A 13,740-nucleotide genomic window follows, 5' to 3' on the forward strand; every position below is an offset into this window, starting at 1 on the left:
CCCCCACCCTTCCCGCTCTCGTTGTTACTGAATGAGTCAATAAGAACAAAACCTACTTTCCAAGATAAGTCGCATCCGACAGAGGCAGAGATGGTCGTACCGTTGGTTCCAAGCGGGAGAGACAGAGAGAGAGAGGCAGCGGTCCGTGGTGTGCGATGCGATGCGGCCCATCGGCTGACTCGGCGCACGGATGGAATTCGCGGAAAACGACGCGCGTAACCACAATCACACAATCGCAGCGTCGCAGCATCGCAGCGAGGCTGCAGAGTCTGATTGACTCCATGACGCCACGCCACGCCACGCCGCGCCGAGAGTGCGGGGAGGAGGCCGGCGTCGACTCATCCGACTCATCGACTTGTTGTTGGGACGTAGGACGACGTGCCCGACGTGCGCTGCAGCCTGCAGGCTCATTGTCTCCGGCCATCTGGCGTGTGAGGGAGTCTTGCGCGTTTTGCGGACTCCTCTCCTCTCGGCCCCAGCCCGGCCCCAGCCCGCCCCCGCCTGTCCGGCACACTGGTTGTCGTCCCGGGCTCCTCGTCCTCGCCGGTGACACCAAGTAAGTGGGCTCGCAGGTGGAAGGACTTCCCCCCGACCAGCGATCCTAGGTCTGGGTCGAGGTCTTGGAGGAGAAGTCTCGGAAGCTGGCGAGCGAGCACGATGAGTCACGCCCAGTCGCGCCATCTTGATGACTCGATAAGCCGGCTGCTTTTTATTTTTCATCGGAGCTTGGGCATTCCCTACCGTTGGTACCAGGCGCGGAGCCAGGAGCGGAGGGGCTATGTCGTCTCGCCTCAAAGGCAGGAAAAAAGTCGCGCTTTGTCCCAGGACGACAGCTTTCGCGACGCCCCCCCCCCTGAACTCGCCCCTGGATCCGCCCCCGGTCGGCTCGCTCGAACACCCCTTCGCAGACGGCCGGCATGCTATAGAACCGTCCGGATGCGACAGGCTCGCAGGATCTATGCTGGGCGGCCAATGGCCCCCGCCTCAAAACAAAAACAACAGTCGCTTTGACGTCACCCAATCGGCTACGTCGATAAGACGCCAATAATTGGCCTAGAAACAAAGGAAAGGTCAGTAGTGTGTATTCCGAAAAAAAATCTCTTGAAAAGACAATGTTTTGTTCACTCAAAGAAATTGTTTTAATATGTATCAGAGGTAATTTGAAACAAAAATTGACACAAATTGAAAGAAAAATGTCGTAGAACGTGTTAATAGGTGTGTTGGCTGGCGAAGAAATCAACAGGGCAATCCTGGTTTACGATTAAGTTTCAGAAAATGGGCATCTGCCGGCAGTACACGTTAACCAGATTGTCTCCCCGTGTTGCAGCATGCGCGCGGCCCTCGCTCTAGGAGCGCTGGCCCTCCTGGGAGTGCTGGGGGCCCCGCCGGCCGCCGCCAGCCCCGCCAGGCCCGCCCGGCCCGGCTACATCAAGTGCGAGGACAGCAGCGAGTGCGGCACCTGGGAGTGCTGCGTCCTCGGTGAGCGGTGCTTTCCCTTGGGCCCGAATCCCGATGTCCAGAAGGTTGCCAACCTCCGCCTGCCGGGTGCGCCACTTTTTGAGAGGAGCCCGGATTTCGCCTAGTGGGCAGGCTTGCGAGGTTGGCAACCCTGTCTTCGCTGGACCATCAAAGGAATTTCGGCCTACCTGTGTGGCGACACTGTCGGCCATTCCCGCCAAAACTGGCTTGCACTGCAAAAGCGACGTGTCCTGACTGTTCCCTGGTTGTTCGTGCTGTTTGCCAGGCACGGGCCGCTTCAGCCTGCCCCGCTGTGTGCCGATGCCGGACCTGGGCGAGACCTGCCGGCCGGGCCGCGAGCGCCCCGAGAACGTGACGCTGAGCTACCCCGACGGCAGCGAGGTCTTCCTGTCCGCCGTGCACCTGCAGCTCTGCCCCTGCACGCCCGGCCTGCGCTGCGACCCGCAGCAGGCCGCGTGCGCCGCCGCCGAGGAGCAGCACGAGAACGACGTGGACCTCGACGGCGACCTCAACGGGCTCTAGGCCGTCCCTGTGAGGTCTGGGGTTCGAACACCGCGCCGCGGGGTGGCGCTCTGTCTCTGTCGCATCCCCACGGGGTGCCCCGCGAGTGCGAGAGAGACGCGGGATGCCAGCGCTGCCCTTCGGGTCCTTCGGACAGGCCCTTGGCTTGGCGGCGCCCTTCGCGCCCTTGGCGAGCCCCGCCGGTCCGTCTGGCGGTCAATTCGGTGCCACTGTTGTTGTTGGTCTTGCCGGTCCGCCACCCATTGAGTCTCCACACCATAAGGACGTTACGCCGCCAGGCCGCCAGCAGACTCATTCCGTCGCTCTGTCTCTCTCGCGCCGGTGCGGCTATGCGGCGCGCTCCTCGAGTGCGAGAGGGACGGGGCGACGGCGGTCAGCAGACTCATTGGCGTCAAATGGCGCTTCCCGCTCGCCGCGCTTGCTCCTCATGCCGAACGTCTCAAGGTCGCGGGCAAGGTCAAAGCAACACACATGAGTCACGGACTCGCCTCCTCAAGAGTACTCGGTTTTCTGTCACGGCGTCATCTTTGGAAATAAAAATGAGTTGAAAAGTATTGCCCGCGTGTCGTTCATTATTTTGCACGTGACGGGTGGTCCCTGTGGCGGAGATACCCCGCGCACCCGGGAGACTTCAATCCGCCACCTCGGTGTCGATACTCCTTGCCCGAGGTGGGTGGTGGGCGTGGTGGGTCTTCGAGCGTGGCATGGCGTCTCTGCTGACTACGCATGCTGGACCGGTGTTGTCACCTTCAGTTCACAAATATCCCTGTGACACACCACAGTCGAATGGGTTGGCAACCCCAGACTGCCTACATGGCTTATAACTGGGTTTTGCTCTCGAAAATTTGCTCAGTGGTCAGTCGTTACCAACCCTTAGTGCATCGAGGGAAATTTTGACTGCTTATGTGGAAAACACCATGATGATAGTGGAGTAAGACCATACTCGTTTTCTTTCTGAGACAGAGAGTTTATTTGGCATAGGAAATAGAAAAATACAAGGAAAATACTCAAATACACATAGACTTTGGAGAGAAATATAACCTCGTGTCTGCTTGAACTATTATTTTCTCTCGTGTGAGATTATTTGGCATTATAGTGACTAGGGAGGAAGGTAGGTACAAGAAAGTTGAGATTTTGAGATAGGCCCGCGGTTCCTTCGAGATGGCAGAGACGAAAACGACTCTCGGAATCAGCCTGCGGGGCTTCAGGGCGGCACTCATTCGAGAGCGAATTGGGAGGCGATAGGCAATTCGATATGGACAGCCGACTGTCTCGAGTGTCAATTTGCGGAGGCTCGCCGGCCAGCGTCTTGCAGGCCGTTAGGAGGGGGGAAGGAGGTAGACGAGACCCCCACCACATCTCTCTCTTCAAAACAACGCGCTCTGTTCATAAATGAAAAGTTTCAATGAACGAAGTTTAAATGAAGGGTAGAAAACTATTCAGCCGGACTTCCAGTAGGACTTCACTTAGCAGCAGTGACAAAAAGCCTAGCACGCCTTACATTTTGTTAAAAACAAATACAGAAAATGAAGGTACGAAAAAAGAAACATGCAAACACGATGTTGCCACCCACCAATTTCCATACAATCATGATTTTTTTTTTTTACAAAACTGCTGTGCACAGATCGTGCAAAACTCCGTCGACAAATCGTATCTGCTGAACAGATCCCGGAGACAAATATCTGTCCTTGATATGTACAGCACTAGTATCGACGGCACCAACTTGAGAGCAGAGCGGGAGGGTCTCGCTGACAAGCCTTGACGTCTTCCTTTATTCGATTTCGAATGTGAGCGCGCAGGCCGTCTTTGTTCCCAGCTCCAATAACTAACTTTTGCAACCAATATCACGCAAGCGACTCGCGTTCGGCCGCGCTCCACGGGGCGCACATTCGGAAGGGCTCGTATCTCACTGGCTGACACACCCGCACATCGCTCCTACACATTCTTGTGCACAACCTTCCCACTGCACGCACTAGAGCTACAGAATCACAACCTTTCTGTTGGCAAGGCCAGTCATTTTCTGACTAGAAGCAACAACCTTTTAGAGAAAGAATTAAACAGAGAGTCATTAGGTCCGAAAACTTGTCGGCACGCACATCACTATCAAACGTTTATCACTTTGCGCACTTTAGTTTCTGATTGGGGGACGCACGGGGTCGAGCGGCGGGGCGGGGCGGGGCTGGCAGCAACAGGATACACTCCCCGCCAAAAGTTTGCGAGTGCTCTCGCCGCTCTCGCCGCTCTCGCCGCTCTCGCTCAGACCCAGCCCGGCTCCGGCACCACTTCCTGCTTGAGGTACATCTCGACGACGCGGGGCCTGAAGGGCGGGCTGGGGCTCGGCGTGGCGGTGAACGCGGCGGCCGCGCGCCGGGGGCTGGCGCCGTTGGCGGGGGCGTGGGCCGTGGGCGTGGCGGGGCACGGCAGGATGGCGTCGAGGGTGGCGTCCTGGAGGTGGTGCGGCGCGGCGGCTGCGGGGGACTGCCTTCGCCGGCCCGGCCCCTGCTCCCGCGCCGCCGGCACCACCAGCCCGTCGTGCTGCGCCCGCATCACCTCCGTGACCACGTCCACAGTGCAGCTGCGCCGCGGCGGCCGCCGCCGACCCCTGTGCGGCGTGCTGGCGTGCAGCGAGTGCGAGCGCAGCAGCGTGGGCAGCACCAGCCCGTCTGCGGACAGAGAGAGACAGAGAGCGTCATCAATGATGCCAAGATGAATCGGGGGGCGCCGTGTTCTTGGAGCGTCTTGGACGTCTTGGAGGCGGCGGGGGTGGCGGGAGCGGCGCGAGGGGAGAGGGTCAGCAGGGCAGGGCCTCCAGTGCAGGCACGACCTGTCGACTCATTCCGAGAGTCGCTCTGTCTCTCTCGCACGTAGACGGGACGCCCCGTGAGTGCGAGAGAGACAGCGCGACGAAAACTTGTCTCGGAATGGGTCTGCAGGCAGGGCGGGGCACGGCGCGGCTCGCACACTGTTGGGATTGATTCTGGCTGGCGGCCAGGAACATCCTCGGCTCCTCGCAGCGCCTCGCCTCGCCTCGCCCCGATTGGCCTACGTGGGCCGGGCCCGCGCCCTTCCTCCGGGAGCCCCTTCTGGCCCTCCTGGCCCTACACGCTGTCCGTTACCGGGCCGACACCTGGTGTAACATTCACACGGCAGAGAAAAGAAAGAGAGCTGCTCTCCGGCGGCGCCGGCCGTGCCTGGGTGAGGTCCCCGCGGGGGGGTACCCCCCCTCTCCATGAACCGTTTATGCAAAGTGTCGGCGGTGTTTTAGCACTCGGGCGCGCGGCCCCGGCTCCCGCCTGCTACCGCCCTGCTCCGGCCCCCGGGGCCATCAAGACCATCAAGGCGATGGATGTTTAACGCGCAGATTTGAGTACTCACGCTGGTTGGAGCCTCCGTTCTGGAGCAGCGCCTCCAGCTTGCTGGGGTCCACGATGGGGCTGTCCAGGCTGCAACAGGAAGCGGTCTCGTCACAGCAACCCGTCAACCGCCCGCGAGGCCGCGAAACGACGGTCTGATTCCGAGAGTCGGTTTCGTCGCTCTGTCTCTCTCGCACCCATACGGGACGCCGCACGAGTGCGAGAGAGACAGAGCGGCGGAAACGACTCTCGGAATGAGCCTGCCGGGGAATCGGTACTCACGTCTCCATCTTGGTCTCCGCCTCGGCCGACGCCGCGCACGCCGCGGGGTTCGGGCTACTCCTCATCGGCAAAAGCTGGAACAAGAGTGGCGAGTTTACAACCGCGAGCATCGGACTTGTTGCCCGCTCTGCCAACAAGTCTCCAGCGCCCGAAAAGACCCCCTTTTTTTACCAGACGTGGAAAAAAAGAAGGAACAGTTCGGTCGCGAACGTCTGTTCGCGTGACATCAATGTCATCAATCGTTTTGGTGACATTGTTGTAAGGAAAATTAGCCTTGAAATTGTCATCAATTTTGTCAGTGGCGCTGCGGCTAGCCAGGGCGGCCAGGGCAGTGGCGCTGTGGTGGGGCGGCGGCTGTCACCTCGAACAGGCTGTTGCTGTGGCGGTTGCGGCGGTAGCTGGACTGCTGCTCCGTACACTCCGCACGCTCGGCACACCCGTTGCGCCTGGACCACTCGCGGTTGCCGCGCCGGATGTTGTACCGGCTCTCCTGCTTCTTCTTCCACTGCTCCGGGATGGCGAGGCACGCGAAGCCGTGGAAGTCGCGGTACACGGTGTCCTGGACGGGCAGGTGCAAAGCGAGTTGTCCTTATTGAAGATTAACCAAAAAGTGCCCGAAGTTTGTCAGAGCACAGCGGCAAAAACGGTGAAAACGACATGCTAGAGGTCAGCCCTAACACTCTCGGAAAGGTTGACACACTGCGTTTCTCACGCGGCACAAGTAAGTATACGATACTTCTTTTCAGAGAGGTCGAAGTAGGGGAACAACCCTCTCGGCACTGGTGCATCGTGCGAGTTGTGTCCACTGGTAGACGCGTGCTGCCCGGCGTAGGATGGGCTGCCTACCCGCCGGGCGTGGTGCAGGACGAGAGTCGCTGCCGTCGCACTGTCTCTCTCGCACCTGCACGGGACACGCCACGAGTGCGAGAGAGACAGAGACTCACCCAGAACGCGTCGCGGAACTTGTTGGACATGCTGTGGTAGAGGATGGGGTTGATCATGGTGGACATGAAGTAGAGCACGCCGGACAGGTACGTGATGAAGTTGAAGATGTTCTTGAAGCGCTCGTTCTCCTCCGGCGTGTCGCCCTGGTGCATGTAGACGGCGACGAGCCGCTGCGTGTGGAAGGGCGCCCAGCACATGAAGAAGGTCAGCACCACGGCCACTGCGGGCAGAGAGAGGGGCGCTCTGGTAAAGGAAAAAGTGTGAGAGAGAGAGAGAGAGAGAGAGAGAGAGAGAGAGAGAGAGAGAGAGAGAGAGAGAGAGAGAGAGAGAAGAGAGAGAGTCTTGGAGAACGAATTGCGCGTGACGGCCTGCTCGCCGACAAGGTAGGGGCGAACAACTAAGCTCGCGGCGTTCGGCATTCCGAATCGAAATTCGAATCGGATTCGACAGAGCCCGTCGCCGCCCTTGTCGCCTGTCTGTCGTTTTGGTTCCCCCCTCCCCCTCCCCTCCCCCTCCCCTCCCCCTCCCCTCCCCCTCCCCTCCGCCCCCACTCGAACGCCCCGACGTGTTTGCTGAGTGCGCGACGCGACCGTCAGCCACCTTTGCCGGTGCATACAACTGGAGTGCTTCCGTTTCTCTAAAAAAAAATAAACATGTCACTGAAGGACCGCAGTCAGAGGAGAGGACCCTTAGTCCGCGCCAGAGTGGGGAAAGGAGATTAAAAATAAAACCGAAGCAAACTGTGCTCGCTTTTCAAACATTCTTTTGTTTTTTCGTGCCTCGTTTTTTCCACTCGGCCTCATATTTTAAAATTGTGACGTCAAAAAAAAAAAGTGTTGAAGAGGCCGGGATTTGAACCCGGTCCCGCTCGAGATGCGCCGTCTTGGACCGAAGTCCTTTGTTTCCAGCCGTTCCACATGCCGAGTGCTCGCCTCCCGGCCCCGGCCCACCTGAATACCATTAGGGCAAGCCTCCGGCAAGCCTCGTCCCGATGGCCCCAGCCAGCCAGCCAGCCAGCCCAGAGTCGTTTTGCTTTTACGATTTGCACGCTTTGCAGCCCCGCCTTGTGAAATAACCCTCCCGACGGGGATATAGTGATACTTTGGCGGCGGGGTGGGGTCCTTTAGGTCCTTTAGGTCCTTTACCTGGAGCGGAGCGGCAAACAGGTGCGACAGAGAGCGATGGGGCCGGGCCGGGCTGGGCCTCCAGGCGGGCCGCGCCGCGTGCGGGCGCGAGGGAGCGCGAATGTCTCTGCGGCGGCGCTCTCTCGCTCGCTCTCTTGGCCGGTTGCCCGACCGGGGCCGGGACAGGCCGGGGCCGCAGAGGGTAGCGGTGGCGGGCGAGCCCAGGCGAGCCCAGCAGACTGATTCCGAGAGTCGTCGCCCTGTCTCTCTCGCACTCACGGGGCGTCCCGTGCAGGTGCGAGAGGGGCAGCGCGACTCTCGGAATCAGTCTGCAGGCAAGCCTGCCTTCGCGATAAAGCAAGAAAACAGGGATAAAATAAGAAAACTCCCCGCGAGCGGCGCGGCCGAGGCCCTCGGAGGTGTAGCCTGTCGGAAAGTGGGGGTCGAGGCAGCCGGGGACGAAAAAAAAGCTTATAAGAAGTAGACGAATGCAATTTGAATTTTAATCGCCTCGCTCGTCAGGGCGGCTAGCTCGACCCGCAGCACCGCCTCCCAAAGGGAAGCCCGAGTCGAGTCCATCGCTCTGTCTCTCTCGCACTCATGGGATGTCCCGTATGGGTGCGAGAGAGACAGCGCGACGAACACGAATCTGGGAATCAGTTTGCAGTCTCGGACCGAGAGCTCTCCAGCCACTCCCACGACGCCGGCAGGGTGGCAGAGTCTAATGATTCTTGTGGCTTGCGGCTTGTGGCTCTGCCTCGGCCCTGCCCTGGCCCTGCCCCTGGCCCTGGCGGTCGGAAGCGAGGCGGCCCACCCCCAGTCCGAATCGTCCTTTACCTGCGCTTCGAGGCGCATTTCAACCGCAGTCTTCTTTATTTTGCATGCCAAAGGACTGGCGTCGCGGCGACGGCAAGGAATTTCTTTCGTGCAAACTGCAAGTTTGACCCGGAAAGTGACCTCGACGCCCTAGTATTCTGAAGACCCTACTATTTCATGCCCTGTATCGGGAAGACGTTGACCACAACGATTTTGCCTTTGACCGCAACGATTTTGGGACCAAAGTTGGTCAAAAAGCCGTTGAATCTCGGAAATTTGATGATTTTGCTGACTTTGGGCGGCAACTGTGTCCAATCCAGTTGCATTAAAAGGCCTCCCTCGACGGCCTAGCATTCTTAAGACCCTACTCTTTCATGCCCTGTATAGGGAAGACGTTGACCACAACGATTTTGCCTTTGACCGCAACGATTTTGGGACCAAAGTTGGTCAAAAAGCCGTTGAATCTCGGAAATTTGATGATTTTGCTGACTTTGGGCGGCAACTGTGTCCAATCCAGTTGCATTAAAAGGCCTCCCTCGACGGCCTAGCATTCTTAAGACCCTACTCTTTCATGCCCTGTATAGGGAAGACGTTGACCACAACGATTTTGCCTTTGACCGCAACGATTTTGGGACCAAAGTTGGTCAAAAAGCCGTTGAATCTCGGAAATTTGATGATTTTGCTGACTTTGGGCGGCAACTGTGTCCAATCCAGTTGCATTAAAAGGCCTCCCTCGACGGCCTAGTATTCTTAAGACCCTACTCTTTCATGCCCTGTATAGGGAAGACGTTGACCACAACGATTTTGCCTTTGACCGCAACGATTTTGGGACCAAAGTTGGTCAAAAAGCCGTTGAATCTCGGAAATTTGATGATTTTGCTGACTTTGGGCGGCAACTGTGTCCAATCCAGTTGCATTAAAAGGCCTCCCTCGACGGCCTAGCATTCTTAAGACCCTACTCTTTCATGCCCTGTATAGGGAAGACGTTGACCACAACGATTTTGCCTTTGACCGCAACGATTTTGGGACCAAAGTTGGTCAAAAAGCCGTTGAATCTCGGAAATTTGATGATTTTGCTGACTTTGGGCGGCAACTGTGTCCAATCCAGTTGCATTAAAAGGCCTCCCTCGACGGCCTAGTATTCTTAAGACCCTACTCTTTCATGCCCTGTATAGGGAAGACGTTGACCACAACGATTTTGCCTTTGACCGCAACGATTTTGGGACCAAAGTTGGTCAAAAAGCCGTTGAATCTCGGAAATTTGATGATTTTGCTGACTTTGGGCGGCAACTGTGTCCAATCCAGTTGCATTAAAAGGCCTCCCTCGACGGCCTAGTATTCTTAAGACCCTAATCTTTCATGCCCTGTGTCGGGGAGACGTTGACCACAACGATTTTGCCTCTGACCGCAACGATTTTGGGACCAAAGTTGGTCAAAAAGTGGTCGACCCTCGACGCCGACCCTTGACGCCGCGTCTCGTCTCGGCATCGGCGGCGGCCCTTCTTGGCGACATTGGCGACCTTCGGGCCGCGGCCGAGGCGGGCCAAGCAGGCCAAGCAGGCCGAGGTGCCAAAGGGCGCGTGATATGTGGCGTGCGCCCTGCCGGTCCTGCAGGCCTTCCCCGCCGTCGTCGCGTCGCGTCCCTCGTCCCATTGTGCTGGGGTTTGGGCGGCCCGGCCCGGCCAGGCTGTCCGAAGTGGGGCCATAAATGTGGCAGGCCGTGGCAGTGTGGCAGGCAGCCCGGAGGCCCTCTGGGCCCACCCCAAGGCGCCCAAGGCGCCAAGGCCGCTCCCCTGTCGAATGCGTCAACCGGGGAGGGAAAAGGAGAAAGCGGCGCGACAGCACGTCGTCATCTTTATATGCCGGTCGCCGCCGGCGTCGGGGGAAGTCTGCGTTACAGTGGAGGGGCTGGGTCGCGCTGGCGTCGGCTGGCCTCGTAAACGTGCGTGCGGGGCCGGCTCAGCCTCGGCCCGTCTCCAGACGCCGCCGTCGCCGTCCACCGCGCCGTCCACCGCGCCGCGGGCCTTCACGACCTGCTCCGGGCCCCGGGACGCGGCCTTCCGCGCTGCGCTAAATGTCAGCGGCGGCAGGGCGGCAGGAGTCGCGAGGAGGTGGACCGGGCCCGGGGTCCTGGCAGCAGCACAGGCACGGAGAGCACGGAGAGCCAAAGAGCGAGCGAGACGCCGCACACATCGACCGGGCGGCGCGGCGCGGCGGAGAGGAAGGGATGCCAGCGCCTCGCTGCACCTCCCCCCCACCCTGCACCCTTCCCCCTCCCCCCACTCACACTCCCCCGCCCCCTCCCCCTTCCCCCGAGCGGACTAATCTCGACATTAGCGTGCAGCCGCGGATTTCCTTCTCTCTGGATTCATTTCGGGTGTACTGTGCTTTGTTTTCCAGTTTCTTCCCCCCTCCTCCTCCACCTACCCACCTACCCCTTTCCACTATCCTCTTCCTCCTTTCTTTTTTTTTTTGAGTGGGAGCCTCGAATATTTCAGCTCCAGCAGCTGCGCGAGTGTGTGTCTGCGCGTGCATGTGTGTGTGCTGGTGTTTGTCAAGGCGTCCGTTGTGGCGCACGTACTTTTGCGGTCCGCACCGCACTAGTGCACGTCGCCCGCAGCCCGGTCGGGCGAGCGCCCGCGCAACGGCGGGTAGGCCACCCGGCGCGCTCGCGTGCGAGGCGATGGACGGGTTGCCTACCCAGTGGTCCGCGGGCGCTCCGCGTGGCTTGGCGTTGCTCGCGGCGGCGGGACGCGGACCGCGCCGTTCCCTCTCCCCCTCCCCCTCCCCCGCGCCGCATCCCCCATCCCCGTCACCGGCACGCTCGATCGCGGACCGGAGCGGTCCTATCCAAAACCAAGGCGGAAAGGGCACAGCGGGGGAGGGTGCTGTTGAACAACGCTGGTGTGCTGCTACCGCCCCGCCCCGCCCCGCCCAGGACTGGTACAGATCTGCAGAATGGTGCCCCGACGTGACTGGGCTGGGAATACAAATACCGCTTTCCGTTTGGCTTACTGCACTGCATCCTCCCCGCCCGCATCAACGCAGGGCGCGGCGCGACAGCCCGGGCTGACAGGCCGACAGGCACACGGTAACGCAGGGCAGAGCGACTCCGCATTTATTTCGGCTCGCGATTTTCCAACCTGCTCCCTGACTTGCTCTGTTTACCGTGGCTGGAGTGCGTGGAGTCGGAAACGCAAGGACTCCTCCGCCGTCCCCACGCCACTCCGAGTCCCAGATGATTGGGCAATAACCCCCCCCCTCCGCGACCCCTTGGCAGCGCAGCGGGGCACGCAAGCAAGTCAAACATGGGCGGTGACGTCACCCAGGCACGCAGGCCCGCCGCGGTCGCGTCGCCGAGGCCGACAGCGATTTGGTCGCTCAGCCCCTCGCGCGCATGCGGCAGGGCCAGGCGGCAACCCACCGCACGGGTGCGAGAGAGACGAAAACGCCGTGTTCAGAACCAGTCCGCCGGGCCGTGCTAGCCGGGCATCCGGGCGGAAGGCACGTGTGGGCACGTCACAACGCTGTTGCTCCGGGCGCCTGGGCCTCGGGGCGGGGCCGGGCGGGGAGGGGCTGGGCGGGCACGAGGTCTGTGCCTCGTGCTGCAGCAGGCAGAGGCGAGCGGAGCGGGCGAAGCATAGGGTGTGCGGGGGATCGCACAGCGTCCCGCGGCTAGAGTTACAACGCGAAAACCCTGCAGGGAGATACCCCGGCCCCATGCCCCAGGTGGGGCGTGCCCCCCCCCCCCTCCCGCTTCTCTGTCTCCACCCGACCGCCGTCATCATTCACTCCCTGCGTCCCTCTTAAACCTTCTTCTCCGGCCTACCCCCTCCACACCCTTCTCTCTCTATCTCTCTCTCCCCTCTCTTCCGGGAAGCCACAGCGCGAGTGACGGGTCTGGCGGCGTGCTGGCGTGCTGGCGTGCTGGCACGCGGTCCGGGTGCAAAGGGAATGCCAGATTAAGTATCATACCTCGAGGCCGCCGTCGGCCGAGGTCAGCGTCGAGGCCGCCGCCGTGCCGCCAGAGGCAGAAGCGGCACGGCGGACAAACAGTGCCCGGGAAGCTCCCCTCCCCTCCCCTGGCCTCCTCTCTGGGGCGATTGGCTGCGTGGGGACGGCGGTCACGGCGGAGGGACGACGTGGTCGCTCACATCTCGTGGCGGTGGCGGTGGCAGCCCCTCGGGGACCACGACGACGACGTCGACGACGAGGCGCGTGGAGAGGGCAGTGAGGGCAGAAGGGCCGCGGCACATATTGAATCCCCCCGAACGCCCCCGTCCCCCTGCAGGCCGTCGAGTGCAGGGAGCAGAACGGACCTCTCTTGCTCCGAGTCCATTCCCTCCATTCCTCGGGCCATCAGGCCGACGTGTCCCCCCCCCCCCCCCCCCCCCCCCCCCGCAGCCAACCGCAGGGAGGTAAGCGGCTTTCCGTTGCGACTTGATGCACGGGACCCTTGGGGTCGTGCAGGGCGCGGGGGGTGGGGGTGTGCCCGCCCAGAGAGAGAGAGGGGGGGGGAATCCCTTCTGGAGCGCCGGGTCCAGATCTGGCGCGTCTGCGGCCAGCATGCGGAGTCACCCTCCTACAACACACACTCTTACACCTACACACACTCACACACAGAGACTCTCAAATCCCGCTGCACTTCTGCGGGAAGCCCACTGCCTGCCTCGGCCTGCCTGCGCCTCTGGGCCGCCGTACTGCCGGGGCACATTCCTTTCAAATCCCCTTTTCTCTGCCACTCTGCAGCGCGCCGCGCCGCGAGACACCCTTTCGGGGCCCCTTTGGGTTTCGCGCCGCGTCCCAGCCCGCGGACTGAGAGTTTTTGTTTTTTTTTCTCTCTCTCTCTCTCTCTCTCTCTCTCCTCTCTCTCTCTCTCTCCCTCATGGCGCGTCGCGCATAGGTGCCAGGGAGGTCGAGCGACGAAAGCGACTCTCGGAATCAGTCTGCCGCACGAGCAACACGGGCCAGGCCAGGCCAGGCCCAGACCAGCACAGCCGGGCGGGAGGAAGGATTGTTGTTATAAGCGGGGCGGGACACGGCTGCGGGAGACAGCCGGGGCCGGCGGGGCGTGTGAAGGGTCAGAAAGGGGTCCGTCCGCAACGCCGCAACGCCGCAACAGGGAGACAGCTTGAGCCCGGATGATGTAGCCGAGGTCCCTGGCGCGTCGTTCGCCCGTCACCGCCACTGCCCCGTCGTGGGTTCGATACCACCTGCGT

At 60.8% G+C, this 13,740-nt stretch overlaps 2 protein-coding genes across 3 annotated transcripts in view; one reads left to right on the top strand and one right to left on the bottom strand.

The window, feature by feature from the left end:
- Positions 1 to 104: 104 nt before the first annotated feature.
- Positions 105 to 2,555, top strand: LOC117647462 (astakine-like). Of its 2 annotated transcripts, none has more exons than XM_034389206.1 (3): positions 105 to 556; positions 1,328 to 1,479; positions 1,745 to 2,555. In XM_034389206.1, the coding sequence occupies exons 1-3, from the start codon at positions 156 to 158 to the stop codon at positions 1,999 to 2,001; spliced, it is 810 nt and encodes a 269-aa protein (XP_034245097.1). In that variant the 5' UTR covers positions 105 to 155; the 3' UTR covers positions 2,002 to 2,555. The 2 variants fall into 2 exon arrangements, with proteins under 2 accessions (XP_034245097.1, XP_034245098.1); XM_034389207.1 differs by lacking the exon at positions 105 to 556 and adding an exon at positions 565 to 1,070.
- A 319-nt stretch (positions 2,556 to 2,874) lies between these two features.
- LOC117647426 (pyrokinin-1 receptor-like) overlaps positions 2,875 to 13,740 on the bottom strand; it is a 54,076-nt gene continuing 43,210 nt past the window's right edge. The window contains exons 4-10 of the mRNA XM_034389163.1: positions 6,581 to 6,801; positions 5,998 to 6,195; positions 5,637 to 5,710; positions 5,377 to 5,444; positions 4,522 to 4,664; positions 3,975 to 4,025; positions 2,875 to 2,955 (exon numbers count right to left, since the gene is read on the bottom strand). Of these exons, the coding sequence (XP_034245054.1) occupies positions 2,875 to 2,955; positions 3,975 to 4,025; positions 4,522 to 4,664; positions 5,377 to 5,444; positions 5,637 to 5,710; positions 5,998 to 6,195; positions 6,581 to 6,801 (836 nt within the window). The remainder of the gene's footprint in view (positions 2,956 to 3,974; positions 4,026 to 4,521; positions 4,665 to 5,376; positions 5,445 to 5,636; positions 5,711 to 5,997; positions 6,196 to 6,580; positions 6,802 to 13,740) is intronic.

The sequence above is a fragment of the Thrips palmi genome, unplaced genomic scaffold, assembly GCF_012932325.1.
Source record: "Thrips palmi isolate BJ-2018 unplaced genomic scaffold, TpBJ-2018v1 HiC_scaffold_2, whole genome shotgun sequence".
Classification (NCBI taxonomy): Eukaryota; Metazoa; Arthropoda; class Insecta; order Thysanoptera; family Thripidae; genus Thrips; species Thrips palmi.